At 41.0% G+C, this 20,709-nt stretch overlaps 1 protein-coding gene across 9 annotated transcripts in view; it reads right to left on the minus strand.

The window, feature by feature from the left end:
* The window catches only part of NRG1 (neuregulin 1), a 469,260-nt gene that overhangs the window by 293,822 nt on the left and 154,729 nt on the right, over positions 1 to 20,709 (minus strand). For 6 of the 9 annotated variants that reach the window (XM_074569467.1, XM_074569464.1, XM_074569463.1 and 3 more), the window contains exon 2: positions 2,376 to 2,446. In XM_074569467.1, the coding sequence (XP_074425568.1) occupies positions 2,376 to 2,446 (71 nt within the window). Of the gene's footprint in view, positions 1 to 2,375; positions 2,451 to 20,709 lie in introns of all 9 variants that reach the window. The other 3 variants (XM_074569470.1, XM_074569471.1, XM_074569466.1) reach the window with 1 other exon arrangement.

A 20,709-nucleotide genomic window follows, 5' to 3' on the forward strand; every position in this document is an offset into this window, starting at 1 on the left:
AAAAGCATTGGCCAAGCATTGTGAATATCCTTGCCTAATAGCTCATCTGCTTATTATTACTATGCTGTTGCTTTTCTTGTGTGAATTTTACACTGAAAATTCATACAGTATAGCCTCAAACTGTTCTTCCTAGAGAGGAAGCACAGCAGACATTAACAAAATCAATCACAGTTCAAAGCAAGGCTTTAGATCTAATCACAATCCATCTTGAAGTTTGATTAAGTGCTCTAACAATTTGAGGAATAAAAGAAAAAAAGCCAAAAATAGAGTCCTGGTCTATACAAGTACAGGACTGATTACTAGGTGAGCTAAAAGGAAGGTGTAATAGAGTATTGTATTTCACAGAGACTTTTAAGTCCCCAAAAAGTGCTTTGCAGGTTATCCTCTCCCAAACCATGGGGCTGTACATGTCTAAGGCTTTTTGCTGTTGCTGTTTTTTTTCATCTAGGTCCTGGTAAAATGTAATCCCTGTGTTGTAGTTCAGATCCAGTCATTGACTGCTAAAGGCATCCTATGATAAGCCTGAATTCCCATGGTACTCAGCCTTCTATCTTTGGAAGGTCTTAAAATATTTTTAAATCACTTCCACCTGGCAGAGATACAGGCCCAGGTCCTTCAACTGCATTTTGCAATTTCACAATGAGTCTTTCTGTTGATCTCAAGACCCATCTCCACATGTTTACTGACACATGGAACTGCTCACAGGATAGATAGAGCTGCCTAAACATCTGGTTTGATGCACTGCCCAGGATATCAACACTTCCAAGCAATAGTTTACAGAAGTGACCATCAGACTGCATGAACTGTGGGATTTAAACAAACCATCAGAAAACTGAAAGAGGGAACAAATACACTATGACTCACTCGAGCATTTGAGGCAAAGAAGTATGGTAAGAAGAAACAAGCAGTTCTTTGCTTAAGATCACAGATCAGTGAGACATTGGTCTGTGCTGTAAATTTTCCATTGTTTGCTGTGCAGCATAAAATCAGATGACAGCATCATTTATGATAAAATTATTACAGTTATATTTACAGCTTGTAAGCAAGATTTTAACAAATATATTCAAATATATTAATAAAAAGCTGTATCTTCATGAATCTACCAAAGACATAGCATTTAATAGACACATGGAAAATGTTAGGACTACACTGAGGACCACGCAGCTAGAAAAAGCAGGTTTAATCCCATCACTGTGCAGTAATTTGCAACTGCTTTATACTACCTTTCCGTGGATGAGATGCTGCAAATTATACAGCTCTGGTGGTCTTCTCACTCAGTCCTTGACAGAGGGTGTAATTTTTCCCACTGTCTTTGAAGTAGAGGGGTGAATGGAGGATTTTTACAGACCTCAGACCAGACAGTTTAGCTAAAAACCAGATCACTGTGAGATTTTCAGCCCTCAGACTGCTGTTCCAGAAACCCAGAACTGCTTTTTCTGGATCTTCTCACTGCCATCTCTTTTTCCTTCTGGTGTCCTCTCCATTTGCTGTCACCTCCTCTCATCCCCTCCAGCCCATCCACTTGTCCACTTCTCCTTTAACACACTATCTATCTCCTTCCCCAGCCACCTTCTCCATGATGCTGGGCCAAAGCCTGTTGGTACCAGGAGAGTCACCAAAGGAAAATATAGGACAGGAGTATCTTAGGAACAGGGAGGAGCAGGTGTCATTTTTCATTTGCTCTGTATAATGAGTTTTTCTTTCCCCTCCTACAACCCCATGAAGAATTTCACCCCTAAACACACACATCAGGAGAAGGGGCCACCGAGGACTGGGATCACGAGTGCTGGATAACGTTGTGTGCGTGCATAATGAGAGAGAAAGAACGTATTATACCTTGCAAGGGCTCGTCTTCCCCACCCAGGTGCTCCAGGGAGCACTAGAAAATCTAAGTGATAGCAGCTAAATTACCTCAAAACTGAAAGCAAGGTGTCTTCACCTGTCCTAAAACAGATCATTGTTCCTATACAAATCTGAGACTGGCAGCTCTTGTCTCCAGCTGGGAAAGTAACAACTCAATGAAGAGCCTTGTCTGTGCATGGCTTCCAGCCTATTCCTCTCTAGCCAGCTGACGTTTCTTAAACTTTCTCGGTGGCCAGTTTTCCCTGAATAACAGGAGATCCGAAAGCCCATTCTGTTGGTAAAATGCCCTGGCACTGGCCCTCGCATGTCAGGATCCTTGTAACTTTCAGGAAAACCTACCTTTATCTAACGCTTTTAGTGAGGCATCAAAAATTTGCAGGCTGCTCCAACCTAGACAGAGCTAGGGGTAACAAACCTACCCTCTCCCTCTTCTGGAAGCCCTCTGTAGAGTTCTTGCACCTTCCACATGCACATAAACAAATACCATTTCAAGGAGTTGCAACTTTACTCACTGTTGGAACTGTTGTTGACGTCCGTCTGTGTTGGCGCCAGGCTGTACTGAATTGAGCCTTCAGAGGTGGCCCTTCCTGACAGTAAACGGGAGAAGAGAAAGGAGTAAGGGAAGGGAAAAAGACAGGGAAGAAAAGGGAATATTTAAATAAACTCACTGAACGGATCTGCACACACCCTCTGCTGTTTTTTAACACAACTTCTTACTGTAAATGCCTCCCCTCTCCAACACACACACTCACATGCACACCAACACATCTCCCAGCAGAAATCTGGAGAAGCCGGTTGCCTTGAATCCTGCCAAGGGGTCTCATTTGCTTTGTCAGAGAGTCGGGCCACTGGAAATGCCCTGTACTGGGGTCATTAAAGAGGGTGGAGGGCACATAGGCTGCAGAACTGGTGATGCCATTGCAACAGTATATGCAGGAATTCATTGGCAGATAAGATCCTTGCAGATCAGGCTGTCCAGCCTGAGTTAATCTTTCATCATTTCTTTAAGGACAGATGAATATGGTAGGACCTGAACATTAAACGCTAGCATGTCAGCCCTGCTGTCCTGTTCATTAACAGACATTGGATGCAGCAATAAAAAAACAGCTTGGCAGCTTTTCTCATTATGAATTACTCTTCCCTCAGAAAAGTGCAACCCATATGCTCTTTGGCATTAAGGGTATGTTTGACTCAGGTCAGCACAAGCTGTGTTATTAACTTGACATATGTCTCCTTAGCAAACTGCACTTGTGAATTTGCTATGGAGGGAATAGTCCCTGCCGCAGAAGGTGCAGAGGTACAGGCATCAGACTGCTTTGATGTTCTTCATTCCAACATCCTGCTCTGTGAAGAGGCACCAGAGATGGACTGAAAAGCACTGAGTCCGTGTATTTTAACATTCGCGGTCATGCTCACTACATTTCCAATCTAGTTCTCCTCTTTTTGGTCTTACTGCCTTCTCATTTGCAGAAGGTCTGAGTATCAAAGTTAGCTCTTATGATCTCCCTTTGCCTGCAGTGTTGACGGAGGACCCTCAGGTATGTGCTATATATACTGTGAGCAACCCAAGCAATCTTAAAGGTTCATGGAACTTTTAATAAAAATAGTTTCTGTGCTGTTGCTACAGGGCAAACAATGAACCCATGAGCATTGCAAGTACATGGCCATGTAAACAGCAGGAGATTTTACCAGTGAGGAGGAAAGGAGCTTGGCATCTGTCCTTCAGTCCAAAGGCTCAGCCTGACTACTAAGGCAACAGCGAATGAGTCTAAATACCATTCTATAAATAAGCATTGTCTTTATTGAGCTCTTATTTCTCTTAAAATATCTCCCTTCCTGACTTGTTCTCACAGAATTTGACTGGGCCACACATACTGCTTAATAATGAGGATGGTTGATAAAACAGCATTCACATTAGTTACAGGATTTTTCAGGGAGACGTGCAGAATGAATTCTTCATTTGAGAAAGCATTGGAATGCACACATGAGGATTACACCATCTAGAAATGCTCATTATACTAACTGAAGAGCAGTTAATGTTAACTTATTGCTGACAGATGCTTTCACGCAGTGATACAAATGCAGAATACCACTGAAGTAATTTGTATCTTGTAAGTGCAAAGGCTGAGGAGGAATTTCAGTTCTACAGTCTCTACCTTGCAGCAGAATCAGCTAAAGCAAGATATAGGGCCATGCCTCCAAACCCTGACAGAGTACAATGTTCTAAGATACTACTCTTCGAGTTTCTTTGACTGAAGAATATAGCCTCTTAGGGGCTTTTGTATGTTTATTTTTACTTAAATCTGCTTGCAACAACTATTCACTAAAAATCAGCAATAGCCCAAGGACTTTCACACTCTTCAAAGTTGCCTAGAGAATCAGCAAGAAAGGTAATTTGGTCATGAGCTCTTGTTCTCTTGCTGTTTAACGTGTAACAGGAGTATACAGATTCTCTCACTGAGGGAAGTGAGGTGAGTCATCCATTGGCCTGTTGTTGTTTTGGTTTTTTTTAAGATCACATTATATTCAGAACTACTTTTTACTCAGTGCTATTTCCCTTGCTTTTCCAAAACAGCCTTCTCAAATCTACTAACAAGCATCATGGTACCTACCTAGGCTTTCACTTGGTTCCTGTTTATCAAAGAGACCACTTCTAAGCTGTACTTATTGTTTATAAAGATTTTCCCAGAACTCACCCTCCTCTTTTCCAAGTCCTTTTGATCTCCAGCCTCTATTCGTGCTGTTTCTCACTTTTGCTTTCACAATAGCTTTGCTTCCTCTAATTGCATATGGTTTTAGTATTCCTCCATCCTAAGTTTTTTCCCCTCTCCTTTGCATGCCTTTGGCTCTTTACTAAGGTATTTTGACTGTCCAACATTTTTCAATAAGTCAGTACTGTTTTTACTATGTGTTTATTTCTTGAAAATTTTCTTTACATGTCAAAACTGAAAATTCCCATATGCAAGGCTTGTAGAAGCCTCTCTGCCCAAATGCTGCATTAAAACATTTTGCCATCCTATCTTTCTGTGAGTCTCTTGAACGATTGTATCATCAAAGCAAGAAATAAGAAGCCAAAAGTGTTTTTTTAAGGTGTAAACACATACCCTATCTTTTCAATGATGCTGAAAAATGCTTAATTCTAGTCAATTGTCAACACTGCTCTTTTGAGTTTGTGAATCTTTTTTTCTGCCTTTGCTGGAAACTGCAAACTGTTTCACAAGCACTGAAGCAATACTACATACTAAAGCATTTTTGTATACCTACAAAACCACTTCCAATTAAAATTGCATTTATAGTTTTGGCAGTTGTCACTATTTTCTTTCCTTTCTTTTAACATGTCTTATTTACAGTTTCAGCTCCTTGGAATAAATGAAAGTCAGAGAACGACTGCTTGATACAAACAATGAACAGTTCAGACAAAAAAGAATAGTAGCCTTTGTGGTTGTGCATAAAAGCCTGAAAAATTGATCCATTCCTGCTGAAAAACCAAAAAAATAAAGCCTTAAAAATTGTATTTCTTTATGATAGGTAATGATTTTCAAGACAGGGTTAAAAGAGAAGATTAAAAGAGACCTTACTGCTGTCTTCATCAGGCTCATGGGAGGGGAGAGGAAAGATGGAGAAAGACTCTTCCCAGGAATGCACTGAGAAAGGGTGAGAGGCAGCAGGCACAAGATGCAACGCTGGACACTCCCATGAGATCTCGTGAACACTTTTTTTTTCCCAAAGAGGAAGGTCTCCATTAGAATGGGTTCCCCATTCTTGGAGCTATTCGAAACATATGGTCATGGTGTGGAGCAATCTGATCTAGCTGGACTATAGTTGAGGAGGGAGGGTAGCAGAAGTAACCTCCAGAGGTCCTTCCAACCTGTATCATTTTATGGTTTGTCACACAGGCATTTAGTAATCCTCAGTTTCAGTATTTACAACACACACATTTGAGACAATGATCACTGACAGGCACTGGGGCACCTTCAAGGGAGATACTTCCCACCACATCAAAAAAAAGAAAGAGTTGGTCATCCTTAGATTCTCTGCCTGGTTTCACATCAAGTGCCCTGTATAATTCAACCAGAGATGGCTGGAGTGAACAGTATACAAAAAATGCAGGATAGAATCATAGGGGAATCAAAACAGTAAAAAAGATGCTGTGTTGGCACATATAAATGCCAAGAAAAAGGACACATACAGATATTGTAGTTTCTATAATCTCTTTCAGGGAATAGCTTCTGCTCAAGAAACAAAGAAGCAGGAGTCTACCTACATACTTCTTCAATTTTTAAAAGTTGGAAGCGCAGTTTACACTGTGCTAGATGAGTACAAATCTGGCCTCTGAAATTTAGAGAATTGCTGGGTACCCTGGAAATGAACATCCAGCACATGCAAGCTTCTTCAGCCCTCTTTGAAAACGAGACAGAATTCCGTGTTTCACTTTCAGCCTCCCAGATTTGCCCCATGGCCAAGAAAGAGCAGCCAGGGAAATAACCCGCTGCAAGCAGCAAGGAGTTCCCTCCAGAGCAGAAGCAAAGCCCCTGCAGGAACAAACACCACCAGCTGATTTCTTCTTAAAACTGATTTCTTTTTTTTTTTTTCCCTCACATCAGATGAAAGTCAATGATTCACAATTGTCCCAGCATTCCCAATGGAGTGATGCACCTGTGTCTGAGGAGAGACAGTGACACCCAACACTCAGGCCCATAGTCGGGGGAAGTGTCACTTTGGGGCTGGAGAAGCAAAGACCCTCACAGCACTGCAGTCTCACCAGCAAGGAGCCTTCAGCATTAACCATTCCATCCATCTCCAGACACAAGGGCTGGTCCTGCAACATCAGCTCTTTCTTTGAGCTGGAAGCAATCATGGAAAGCAATGGGGATGAGAGCCCTCCTAATGTTTGTTGGTTGCAGTATTTTTTAATTTCTGATATTCCTCTGAAGCCCCAGAATATGCTCTCAAATTACAAAGTACAGCCCCTACATTTCAGGAAAACAGCATCATTATCTCAATAACACCTAAACAGACCCTAATTCATCTAAGATTTGTAAAAACCAGGCAGATTTGTTTCCGAGCAAATTCTACACAACTTCCTTCATTCTCACCCAAGCTGATGTCATTCATTTTAGGAAACCAGATTCGTCCCTGCATATGCATCCACACCAATTTCTCACAGACCTCACAGTTCTAACAGAGGTCTAAGGAATACGGATTCAACACATGAATTAGCTGGCCAGAGACAGACAGAGAGAACTAGGGACAGCCTAAAGTAGCAAACACATCTGTAATCAAAGAGATCAACTGCACTGAAACTGAAAAGAAAGACCCTGATTAATCTTGAGGTAAAACCAAGAACTTTAATCTGGACTTTTGACATTTTATCTTGCTCCCTAATTACAGACCGTTAGATATTTTGATGTGGACTGTATTCAGCTTACAAGAGCTGCAGAAGGAAATCCTCCTGCAACTTGCTTTTTACTCAGGATATAACAAACCCAGATTTCAGCCCATGGTCTGCCCAGCAGAAATCCTAATCACTGACTTTCCTTCAGCTGCGTGACAAATCTCTCAAACCTTGAAAGGGCTTTTCCTTCTCGAGGAAGAAAAAGTCTCAGTTTTTCCCAGGAAATGGGATTCTGGCTTTCCAGCTCGCTTCAGGTTTTAACCTCAACTGAAAATCAGCAGTTTTCCTCCTGCAACACAATCATTGATTCAACATCCTCTTTTCCATTGCCCGAGCTCCCACTTTCGCTCAGAGAACAAACCACATCTTCTCTTGGCAGATGTTATCCATTTCCATAACCTCATCCCATTTCCTTTGAAATTATCATTCATCATCCAGTAGCATCTAGAAGCCCCGGATATGAAGGCCCCACTGTGAGTTTTATCATGATATCAGAGAGCGAGTTCACAAAAGACTGCCTTGTTTTTCTCATTTAATGCAGTGCCTAACAAAATGAAATTTCATCTTTTTAACCTGAGACTGTTAGTCACAAGCCATATATACATAAATAATAAAATCACAGTTTACGCCAATGCCCGCAGTGGGGAAGAGAAAATTGCCTAAGGACTTAGCATTTGTCTGCAGGATGAGTTTTAAAAGGTTAGTACACTGTTTCAGGGAACATTTTAGTACTGGTACAGGTTGTCTAATTTCACGAATAGATCAAGACAGACAGTGTATAAATGAAGCAATCTATAGCTTCTTCATCCAGATGCAACCAGCTCAGAGAGTTAAAGGTCTGAAATGGTTTTGTTCTGCACTAAATGAAATTCCAGCACACAACCTGCCAGCTCTGCACTACCGTGGATTGCACCCCCCTTCCCAATGAGCCTTTGTCCCTCCCTGTTGATGGTGGTAGCAGACACTACCTATGCATCCCATTGACACTGTAAGAGACACACCAGTCGTGGTGACAGGTTGATGATGATGGACCTTTGCAAATCTCAGCTGAGGAGCTAACCATAGCTGTAGAGAGGAAGAACAGATTCTGCTCCGCTCTATCTCATAACTCCACAGCACATGAAAGCTTTCTGAAAATATCTTTAACTGTCTAAAAGTGCCTCTCTTGGTGTAGTGCTTTCAAAAACTCTGAAGTTATTCAGGTGTTTCTGAAGTCATTTTCAGTAAATCAGGGCTTTTAAAAAATAGTAGCAATACACTGCTTTTAATAGCACCACTTTAGATACAGAAAATATCAAAACTGGAAATTTCTTTCAAAGTAAATTTTAAGGAGGTCTCAAAGCATTACCAGAAATCAAAATTTCTGAAATTTGCACTGTCTGTTAAAAGGGCTTAGTCCAGGTACTACAAGTTTTCCTGTTGGTCCAGCTGAGCAATGTGGACTTCCCACAACACATCCTATCAGTATATACCCAGCCCATATCTCAGTGGCTTTATGCACAATGAACTATTAAGTGCTAGGACCATCATCTGGACAAGGGATTGTAAAGAGAAGTCAGAGTGCAGGATAACACTTGCAACCTGCTTTAACGACATGAACAATCCAGATGATTGTGAAAGGATTCAGCAGAGGGACCTCACAGCAGGGCACTGAGAACTCCTATCTCTCCCTGTGGAGCGCTATGCTCCCCTTTCAATCTCTCCTTATCCACAAAATCCTTCATAGTTAATGGTAGTTCTAATTATAGAGCAGGAATTTATTCTGATAAGGAAGCGGTTTACCCGCTGTAGCACCCTCAGTGCAGATGCTCCTTTATTATCTGAAAAAACTCCACTTGAAAGGCAGTGAAGCAGAGTGGCTGAGCACACGCTTAAGGCTATCAATCAAAGACCACACAGACGGGCACAATTCTCGTATTTCTTAAAACTGAAGTACATTTTGCAACACTACTAATCTTCTCTTAACATAGTTTGTGTGTGTAATAAATAATTACCTGAATCTACATCAATACTTCCAGATCATCACAGAGCTCTCTGTTATGACTCAGGAGCAGCATGGAGCACAGCTATAACTAAAACTGCTGTGAGTAGTGTTGATAGGATCCAGAATTATCAATACAGGAACTGACAGACAGCAAAAAAAATAAAGAATGCCTACTCTAATCTCTAATGGCTTCAAGGCAGCTGCAGACAGAAACCAATGCATTAAAGTCAGAGAAATGTCAATGTCCTGGCTTTCCCTATGAAAACTCTCCAAAGCAGAGATGGATTTTGCATGTTTTTGTTTTTTAAACTGGCAGTGGATGGAGCATTTTTGTGCCCGTCTTAAAAACCGGAAACAGAAAAGAACAAACTATTGGGAATGGAGTCAGCTTCTTGGTTCACATTAAGGAATCACTGAGATAGATGGTTCCTGGCATTTGTCAGCCATTGCTCAAAAATAATTACTTGGTGACACCAGCAAGCCTACTTTTTGTGTGCATTTAATTTGGAGGGAACGTGTGCAGCTTAGTAACCTTGTATGCTGTGAAAGACTTCTGGGTAGATCTAAGGGAAAGAATTCTCTGCAAGAGTTTTCTTTCTGGTATGAACTCAAAACAGGTAGAAACTCTCTTGCCTGTGACATTTCTGTGAGCCACCTTTACAAAGATGTGTGCACTCTTCAGGCAAAATGCCTGAAGGAGCAAATGCTACTTCTTCAGGCTAAAGAAAGTAAAGCAGCCGAGGAATTATATGATATATGTCTATGAAAACATAAGCATCCCAGAGAAAACAAGCAGGGATCTTTTTTTCACCATCTCTTCTCATATGAGAATTAAGGAGCAAAACCACATCTGTTTCAAAACAAAAAGTTGATGCTTATTCATGCAACCTGTAGTTCAGCTTTGGAAATCCTAGCAACAAAGCACTGTAAATACTACAAAAAAATAATATTTAAAAACGCAGGCTCTAGAAGCAACTGAAAAAATTCAAAGAATAAAGTCCTTGATGAGGACTTGATCAAGTCTAAGGACAAATACCCCACCACTTTGGAAAGCCACTACTTTCCGAAAATTCAGGCAATGCTCAATGAAGCAATGCTATGTCCTTGCCCCATTCTTGTAATTTCTTGTACAGGAGTGCCTGTTTGGAGACAGGACATTTGGCTTAGTCTGGTCTGATCTGTTATGACTATTTTTATGTGACATGCACTCCCTAATGCTCCCTGATGTGATGGCTTTTAGGACCAGGGCAACTACTCTTAGTCATTTCAGAGAAGAAAGACGTGTACGAAATGGAAATTAACAGACAGTTACCTGTTTTGGCATGAGTATTCATCTGGGGAGCCTAAAGCTTCAAGGTATCCACTGCTGATAATCGTATCTTTGTCTTTACTTGAGGAAAGGACACAAACTGCAGAACAGACAGTGTGCAATCACCAGGGGCATTGAGAGAAGACAGCATCTCCCAGCTGCCTGGAGAGATAGGAGCCAAGAAGCAGGAGGCAGCTTATAGAAAGCTAAAAATAAACCCATCTTATTGACGTAGCCTTGTTTGCTTCATGGTTGTGTGATGGAACAATGAGATTGACCCACTGCGTCATGAAAAAAAGGTCAGCAGGCCACAGTCACTCTGTGGCTCTGTTTAATGACAAAAGGGCCAACCTGCGGAAAAATAATCAAATAGTGGCAAAGAACACTTACACAGTAACTACTGCATGTGAGAAAATGCATTTCTTTGAACACATTTGCCATAACATTTATTATAATTTTAGGATAGATGGACACCATTTTTCGAAGTAACCAGTGACTGCACTGACTTTGGTGTTGGGGGACATACAGCCTGGGTTATTTGCAGCTTGGTTTGCACAAAATGCTAAGACCACATATTTTGAAGAGTCACCCAGGCTCTTTTAAAATCTAGCTATAAGCATGCAAACCTGAACTCACAGCCCACTTGAAAAAGACTTTTAAGTCTTGCTTTTGTACAGATTCCTACATCCCAACCATCATCTGCGCTTTCAGAACAACCATTGCCTGTGTCCTCAAAAAAGGCAGCATCTGTACCCTCATAATCCCTCTGCCCCTTCTCTCCATGCCTGCTCTTCCATTGCACTGAAGTGATCACGATTACTTTTATTCATCTCCCGTCTCCTTTGGCTGTACAACCAACCAACCCGCATACATCCCCACTACAAAGGAACCTTCCTCCAGTGAATAAACTGGGTTGAAGCATAAGACTAATTTCTCAACAAGTGCCCCACTCTGAAAACAGAGAAAAATCTTTGTGAAGGAGAGTAGTGACTGAGTTATATCTGGATGGTCCAAGCAAGACAACACTGTGGGTCAGCCTTTCCCAAGGCACTGTGTTATCCTCACAGAAAGTGAGCTATGGACTTCTCATCTGTTTAGCATGCAAACAGCTGTTCAGCATGCAAACCTACAGCAGAGGTTTCTCAAACATTTAATGACAAGCATTGCTTTCAAACCACTCTTTAAGCTTTAACTACAAAATTGAAATGCAGTATACTCTCTGAATCTTCCTACACACATACCTATAGCAAATAAATCCCATTTTCCTCTACTAAGGAAGTTTATAAGATTGCATCTGTTATATAGTAATGTATCAGATGGAAATAAAGAATTTGAAGTTATAAGATGACTTGCAGATGAAGAATTGAACTGGGTGATTTCTAGTGCAACATTTTTACATTACTATTTTTCCATCTGTCCATATGAGAAAATCACACTACATATGGCTACCAAACTCTGTAGGACTAAATACATTCTTCCTCACATACTTTCTTAGCCCTTTCTCACTTTTATATGCCTCATAATTTGTCTGCTGTGCTTACTTGCACATATAATCAGCAAAGTCCTTATAATTCAGTACAAATAACGAAAAAAAGCCCTAATTCCAGCCACTAAATTATTTAAAGAACAGATAAAACTGAACAACTTATGCTATCTTAGTTGTTTCTTGCATGGCCAAATGCAGTTTCACTAGAAAACTGATAAAAAAATATGTCTTTTACACACAGGATGTTGAAAACCAACTTACATATTTTTAAAAACCTTCTTTTGGGGGGATTTTTCTCATTTTAATTGCAAAGCAGTGCTAAAGAATTCACACTTTGTGGCTGAAAACCCTCTCAGAGCTGCTGTGCAGCTTGGGAAGGTTAGCTGAGCTTTTTAAGTATCAAAACATAAAATTCAATACTGCAAAGTACGTTTCTATCTGCAGTACAGACAGCCCAAAATACAAGTCAAAGTGGGGCACTTTGTAACTTCTAACTTCGTAAGAACGCAAGATGACTCTAGACTTGTGCCTTTTTCTCCATTGCTATGGGGAGTTACATGCTGCTGAATAGTTTGGTGAAACATTTTTTTGCCTGTCTGCAGTTTGGACAAGGCTCAAAGCAGCTGTACCCTCCACAGGGAACAAGCTACAGCAGCAGCCTCTCAACCTCACCTATTTAGGGGGAGGCATTTCCAGCCCACTTTTATACAGGTGCTTAACTTATTAAGAGTGGAGATAAGCAGCTATCATAATGGGAAAAAAGGAAAACTACAACAACTGGAAATGGGCAAACCATTTTTTATATCAATCACAGCTGAGCTACACTTACGTCAGAACAACAAACAGCTAAAAACTATATCAGCTGCTTTCAAACTGGGACATAAACCAAGTCTATACACGAAATACTACAGCTGTCCTGGGTTGTGCAGCTCCATAAACTATTCACACTGCAGAAGCAGAGAAACCTGTGTAGCTTGGATATTTCCTCAGAAGTTTCTACAGCATGGAAATGTTTTTAAATGCCTTTAAATAATCAGAGTGTTTAACATTGCTAGATATGCAAGGATGAAGCATGGATTAGAGCTGACAGTCAGACTTAGTATTTTTAATCAGAATTAGTATTATAAAAATAGCCCAGAAATCCATAAAAGAAGGATTACAGCATTTGAAATAACCCAAGATATTCCCTATGATGTAGCAAATGTCACTCATTCTCTTTTCACCTTTACCAAAACTGAACTAATTTGACTATGCCAAGATTATGCACATTTCACTCTGGTACTTAATAGCGCCTATCAGAGAAAGTGTTCACAGTTCACAAATGTTAATTAATTAAGTTCTAGAACTCTCTGTGAGATAAGAAGGAATCAGTATACCAGTATTCTCAAAGACCAAAAGCTTTAAGCTAGCTGATACTTGGAATGAGAACACAGCCCAGGAGCTCATCTTCTTGGTCCCTTACAGTGACACTCAATTTGCTACCTCTTCCAGACTTGCGAACACATGGATGAAAAAGGCCCGTTTCTTGGGAGAACTCCAAGCTCTCCCTAAAACCTCCCTTCACCAGAGCCAAGTTCTTCTCCCAGGCAACAGCAGGAGGTTTTTAGCTGATGGGAAGAGCAGGTTAGAGAAATTAATTGAGAGCTGCACGAACATCCCTGCATGGGAGCAGGTCAGGGGTTCAGCCTCACCAAGCATCCACAAAGGTAGAACAGAAGCCAAGTGGGCAGATATAAAAGGGCTTCTTAAGCAGTGACAGTAATTAGCTATGATTAGTGGGGGTTGGGTATGTAGCAAATTCATTATCACTTGGAGTCAAAGCAAAGTCTGGATGTCTTCCCAGCAGGCTTCTTCCACGTGCACCATCGGTTGCTGGCCTGAATAAGGACAGAGGAATAATTCCTGTAGTGCTGTATTTGCTGAATGAAGCAAGGAGGTTGCGGCACTGTAGGGAATGAATGGGATGGTTAAGTCTCCCTTTCTGGCTGTAGGATGGGTGCATTTAAGACACTTGGTTCCAAAGGGCAAGCAGGCATGTGAATTAAATTGTAAGCACACTGATTATAGCTGGTCATTGTTTGCTAAACCTGGTCTGAAATAACTCCTCCTGATCCCAGTGCTCAAATTCTTCCATGCCTAGAACAAGGCACTGCTGTAGCTTCTCTGCTTGCCTTTTTATCTTAGTCTGACATAGGGTTCACTTCACTGTCTAAGCTCGGAAGCCTCCCAGGACGAACGTAGATCCAGACTGAACAGACTGCCTTCTCTCTGCAATACTCCCTCCGCCTGTAACTCTACATATCTCTTCTCTGGATGAAGGAAGCAAAGAAAGGCCACTTCCTACAAATGTGTTATCCCCAACAGTAAGCTAATACACACCCTAGGTATGACAGCATCTGGCTGCTGCAAGGTGTGCAAGTTTTGCCCTTTGCTTGGTCAGAATCTGGTTTAATTGCAAGCAGCAGGTAACAAGGGTCATGTAAATGCATTGTCTGAGTAGCCTTTGACTCACAGAGTTAATAGACATGGCCATTTGAGAAACTTCTCTAACTCTGATACTAGTCTTTAGTAAACTCTAGATCATCTCTAAACTTTTCTTCTTGCCTCAATAAAAAGCAAATGAAACTAGAGCCATCTCCAAGCTTTAAGCAGCCTTCAAAATACAGTTAGTACTTTGATTTATTGCTAACCCACTCAGCTAATGAGGACCACACAGAAAACAAACATTGGTATTTGCATTACTGGTTTCAGTTTTACCATCTTTGCCCTATATGTAAAAAGATTAAAAGGTTTCAGGAATAGAATGTGTGACATAGATATCTACATTCATTTCCAATCTCTGCACAGGCAATTCATCAACAGTTAACCTTTTGGGGAGCACCTGAGGCTGAAGTTGTGCTCCTGGTTGTGTGCATTGTTCTGAGGGCACGAACAATCCCCCCAATACCAGGACATGTGAAATAGAAAGAGTGAAGAAAGAAGAAAACTGGTTTGCTTTTCTCTTGCATGGGCAAGAACAGATAGTTTATTCCCCATGATTTAAGTGTGTTCCTAGGGTTTAATAGGATGATCTATAGAGGGATACAATCATCTTTGATGGGGAAGACAAAAAAGATCTCGGGATTCGTGAAATGGACATAGACTGAGATATCTCACTGCAGGAATGAGAATTATACCCTATAGGGGTTTCCTAGCTATATAAACCACCACAACTCGGATTCAGCCATAAACACTGCTCATAACACAGCTTACAACCTATCAGTGGCTTTTTGATCTGCTCCACCTACCTCTCTGCAGGCACCTTGGGTAAAGCAACATCCAGGCAGTACTTGAAGCTGAACCACTCATCCAGCCAGGTCCATAAGCTACGTAGTGTTACACAAATCCCTAATTCAAGTCCTCCAAATGCATCAACTGACATGTGCAAAAGATATCTCTAGAGCAAAGAAGATTTCTCTTTATGGGAGGAAAGAGGCTTTTGGGTCACAGCTAGCTAACTGACACACAGGACACCCTGCAAGAGGTGTACACTGTGGTATTTTGTTTACTGAAAGTAGCTGTCCTACACTGGAAAGATTGGTTGGTTTCACTGGTTCTGTAACAGTGTAGTAACCCATTCTTGCTTTGCACAAAAGTTTTAATGGGTAAGGCTGTGAATCTGTATCTTAAAGTTTCTACTGAAATTATCTCTATAGAAAGCAAGTTAGGAAGCTTCCAGATATCATCCTGTCATGGACAGCAATGTTTTTTAGAAGATGTCATCTATTTTTCTTTTTCCCTTTGCCAATGCGCCCAGAAAGTAGTTTTTCTTTTTTTTTTGAGCAACCTTGTTTCTAGTGTGTCACTACACATAGCACTAGACACTCAATCTGACCAGCTAGATATTTCAACCTTAAAATAAAGTACTTTGAGTCTAGTGAACAGTGACTAGATAAAATAAGCAAACTTACAGTTTAGACCTTAATTCAACAAAATACTCAAGCACGTAATTACTTAAGTCAACAAAGTCATCAAAATAATTACATGTACAAGTTAACATTCAAAGACTTTCTGATCTCACAGTCAAAGCTGGGGGACATTGCACACTGGAGGGCCAAAACTTACAGCCTTCCAGCTCTAAAGGGAGTTGCATTTGCAGAACAGAGGCAGAATTTGGCTCTCTGGTGATCAGTACATGTGCAATGGTTTTACCAGAAAGCTGTTTTGTGCTGTGGTCATTGCAATCAATGAAGGATGGCATATGGCCAGTTAGATACCAGGGTAAACAACCTCAATTCATCCGCAAAGCACTAATGCAACTAATATTCCTTTCAAAATGTGTGCCTTGGTAGCAATAAATGGTTTAGCTGCAATAAAAATCTATCACCTGCACTTCTCAAGAAGCTGTTCAAGTGCCAAATAGATACCTCTGAGCTGTAATGAAAAATAATGAGTTTCATTTCCTTGCTTTACAAAGGCTGGGCTCAAACTGTAGGTCACAGGGCGCAGGAGAAGCTATGCTAATTCACATGAGTTGTCCAGATTGTTTACACAGTATGAGAAAGCACTTCTATCTGGATCACAGCTCTAAACCCTTTGCAATGCCACTGTTTCTTATGGGAACTGCTGCATTCTGCATGTGGCCAAGCAGCCATCAGACCCGAGCCAAAAGAAAAATCTAGCCTGTTGGTGTATACAGTTCATTCATGATCTTCAAGTCCCAAGTCTACAGTTTCTTCAGTGAAAAAAAAAAAAATATATTTTATTGAAGTGCAGAAATTACAGAGTTCATTCTGTATGGATTTCAGCACTATGATTTTATTATATCATGTGCCAAATGTGCACTCTGTGAAGTTAGTGTTCATAATGTCTCCTACTTGAATTCTACAAAATTTGATAAGGGCTAAGCTGTACTGTAGTGCTTCCACACCTAGGAACCCTGTCTCCTCAGCTGCCCATTTTCATGAAACTTGGAGAAACTCAAAAGCTTGGAGACCACAACCTTGCTGCCAAATTTAGCTGAACTTCTTCAGCAGGCTTAAATGTTATTTAGGAGACAAAGGGAAAGCAGAAAGACTTACTGACTGAGGTACCCACCTATGCATAACCTTCTAATCTTCATTTCCTTAGAAAACCAGGGTACAAAACCATGATTGTAATATTCATGATTAACAAAGAGGGATCTTCAAAATTTACATAACCTTTTCCCAATTTAATGTAATCTCTGCAAGCTTGCGGGCAATCTCAGCTGAGGATGTACCCTTTCCTGAACTCCCTTACCTCCTGAATAATACTGTCTGTTGAAGGGTGAAGCACTCAATAGAAAACCAAGACGACCTAGATGGTAAACATTATGTTCAATCTGGTGATTTATATATTTTCATTTTTTAAAATGCATTTAATTTTCTCTCCCTCTGCTAGTTTTTTTTGTGCTGCAGCCTCTCCTACAGGCTAAAGACCAGTAACTATATCTCAGGTGATGCGTCGTTAACTCACTTCACTGTGATAATATTGCATCCTTCCTGCACTGTGGGCTGCCAGGTACGAGGGCTGTGAGCATGCAGGCATTTTTCTAACACACCTGTGTCAACCAAACAGTACTGAATCTGTAAAGCTGAGGGGATCAGCAGCAAAAAAAGCTCCATCTGTGAAGCTCTCCTCTTTAGAGGAGACTTGGTAGCTTCTTCCAGCCAGAGTACCCAGGTGGGCCCTGAGCAGGCTTCCTGGGCTTTGCCATAAGAGAAATAAGGCCAGGGCAGGCTTAGAGGCAGAAACCCTTGGAGAACCATAAAACCAATACTGGTGCACTCTGTTGGCTGATCCAAACCCAGGTGAAGTCAAAAAGTGACTGTGTTGATCACAATGAGCTGTGGGTCAGACCCACTTGGTCATACTCATGAGAGCTGAGCTTTGGCCCACCTCTGCTCATCTTGAAGTCCCCAGCTGCTCCAGCATGGGCCCAAATGATAACAGAGCAATACTGAAATTTGGAAGAGTTACCTTAGGCTTCAACAGCAGCGGGGAGAGGCAGGCTTTGAGTGCATTTAGTTCCACCTCCCCCCCGGCCCTTTCTCTTGGCTCTGATTTCTATTAATCAGTCTTTGAGGGTGTGAAATTACATGCAACTGATTTGCAGTAGACAGGTAAGCAATAAAAAGTTAGTGGAACTAACTTCTGATTAAAGCTCCTGAATAATCCAGTTGTTGAGAAAGGGTGGGAAAAGGGCGAAGGATAAATAAGAAAGTGGAAAGAATTAGAAAGATGTAATTTCATTTTTTTCACTGTAGAGCTTAAAATGATAAAACCCAGAGACCTCAAGCATGAGGTAATTTTCCCCAGCATCCTGCTTTCTAAAAATACCTGCTAGCTCTCTTCTTTCTCCACCTAATTAAACAGACTGATGTCAGAGCCTTCAGTTATGTCAACAGCTGCCCTGCCTGCATTTCGCTCCTCTTTCCTACCTGTGACAGCAGATGCCGTGTGTCTGCGAAAAGCAGAGTCACAGGGCTGTGCCAAGACCTTCCCCTGGGGTGCGTCAGGGAGGGGTGTGAGGAAGGAACTCCGCAATAGTGTAGTCAGGCAGAGGAAAACAGAGAAGGGAAACCCTGACCAAAAGCATACATTTTTCCATACATCAAAAGCATCTTTCCATACATTTACATCTTCCGTTTGTCTATGATACAAAGGACACAGTTTGTGGGACATCCTCAAAGCCTACAAAGTCTGAAAGAACACTGTCGATAATATCAATAAAAGTTGATCCTGTTTGGGGACTATAGAGTAGGTTGGCAGTCTTCGGGGACTCCATTTCTCAAAATGTTACACCTGTTACTCTGGTGTGGATATTTACATCCCATGTCCTCGTAGCGGACACTTTGCTTTATGAATTGCTACGCATTCACCGGAGTCTCTCCCAGGATGTGTTTCGCAGAGCATACGTCTGTCCTCACCAAAATACAGTGCTGAAGAACTAGCTCACAAGCAAGGTGTAACTACTAAACACCTCATATGGTTCTCTGTGAGGTGTTAGTAGGACATTGTGGTGAAAACTTAAACTGAAACTTAAAAATAAATAATGGAACACTTAAATCTGGAACATGTTGTCTCCAAATTTCACTTATAACTTTTGGAATCTGCATTTAAATAGATTCAGGGATGGCTAATTTAGAAACCAAATGTCTTTTCACTTGCCTAGTGAACACAAATTTTCTCCATGTGTGTTCCTTTCTAAAAGAAGAGGAAACAGGAAACTCTGGTGGATCCATGCCTGGAAAATATAAAAAGGAACCTCAGCAGGCTATTTCTCCTCTTGAAGATATTGGAGAGGGGCTATGATAAGATATATTAACAGAAATAATAAATATTTTACCAAGAAGATTCCCTCCTCATTTACAAATCATGACTTGTGTGGCTTTTTACTCTGGTAACTACAAATCAAAGGACAAAGCCCATCTCATTACCATTATTTTGCACAGTCTGTGGCTAGCAAAGGATCGGCTTGCTTTTTATATAAATAAAATCCTAAAAAGGAAACAGTTATTGTACTGGCCCAAGCACTGAAGCATGTTTCCAATGACCAATTCTTCCAATGCAACATGGGAATCATAGTTTCGAGGAACTCACAATCATCTCCATTAAGATCAGACCACTTGCCATCGTGACATCCTGGCTCATGAAGCAGGACACACAGAGCTTGTGGAGCTGAGGGATAATAAACAATTCCATAAAAATCAGATTAAAGATGAAGACCTTGAAAAATGTACCTTTTAGCCCTTATTTTACCACTGAACTCCTTTGTGATCTTCAGTTCATCCTCTCTCTTTATCCATGTGTTCACATTCCCACAAACTTTGTTTGTCTCATTTATTTATGTATAAGCTTGTCAAAGCTTAAAGCTTCTCAAACACCATCTGTACAGCTGCAAAGCCAACAGGGACACACCTGATCTTACATGCAGCTTATGAGTATAACTAGCAATCGGTTAGTTGAAATCTAGAAGACGTCTGCAACCTTAAGACTGCATATCCTATTGTCTTGCTGCCTTGCACCATGTGTGAAGTCTTCCTACACACCACATTCCGATGTGTTTGAACTTCTCCACAGAAATAACATTTAACTCATAAAAATGGGATTTAACACCCTCATGAAAAGTTCTGTCTCTCTTTCTAAAAGTGCTGCTTCTGGACTCCCTTACAAAGCCTGGAGGAGGAATGCCTCTTCCAAAATGCAGACTTTGCTCTCATTCACAGGTGTCGGCCTGTGGGACTGGCCTATGACTCTCCAGGTGTCCCCACATCCGTTCCTGTAAGAGTTCACGAGGGCACGAGCTCTCCCTTTCAGTTGTGAAGGAATCAATCCCAGTATCGTTACATCAACAAGAAGGCTCCCCTATTGCAAGAGAAAGAAATTAAATTAAAGAATTTAATTTAAAAGCAAATTTAACAAGTGACACAATGAGAGTGAATTGACCAATAACTCAGTTTCATTGCTGAGCAAGAGCCAAGAAATAAGGTACATCCCTAGTACTGAAAGGTTTTTCTTTGAAGTGCTATTTCCTAATGTCCTAGCCCTTGACTGAGCAAACGTTATGTACTATGCTACTGTGGCACCAAAAATATCCACTGCCAGTGAACTGGTTGTGCAGAACATTTCTTTCCAATTAAAATGCTGTGAAATCAATAAATCTTTTTATA

This window comes from Larus michahellis, chromosome Z, assembly GCF_964199755.1.
Source record: "Larus michahellis chromosome Z, bLarMic1.1, whole genome shotgun sequence".
NCBI lineage: Eukaryota > Metazoa > Chordata > Aves > Charadriiformes > Laridae > Larus > Larus michahellis.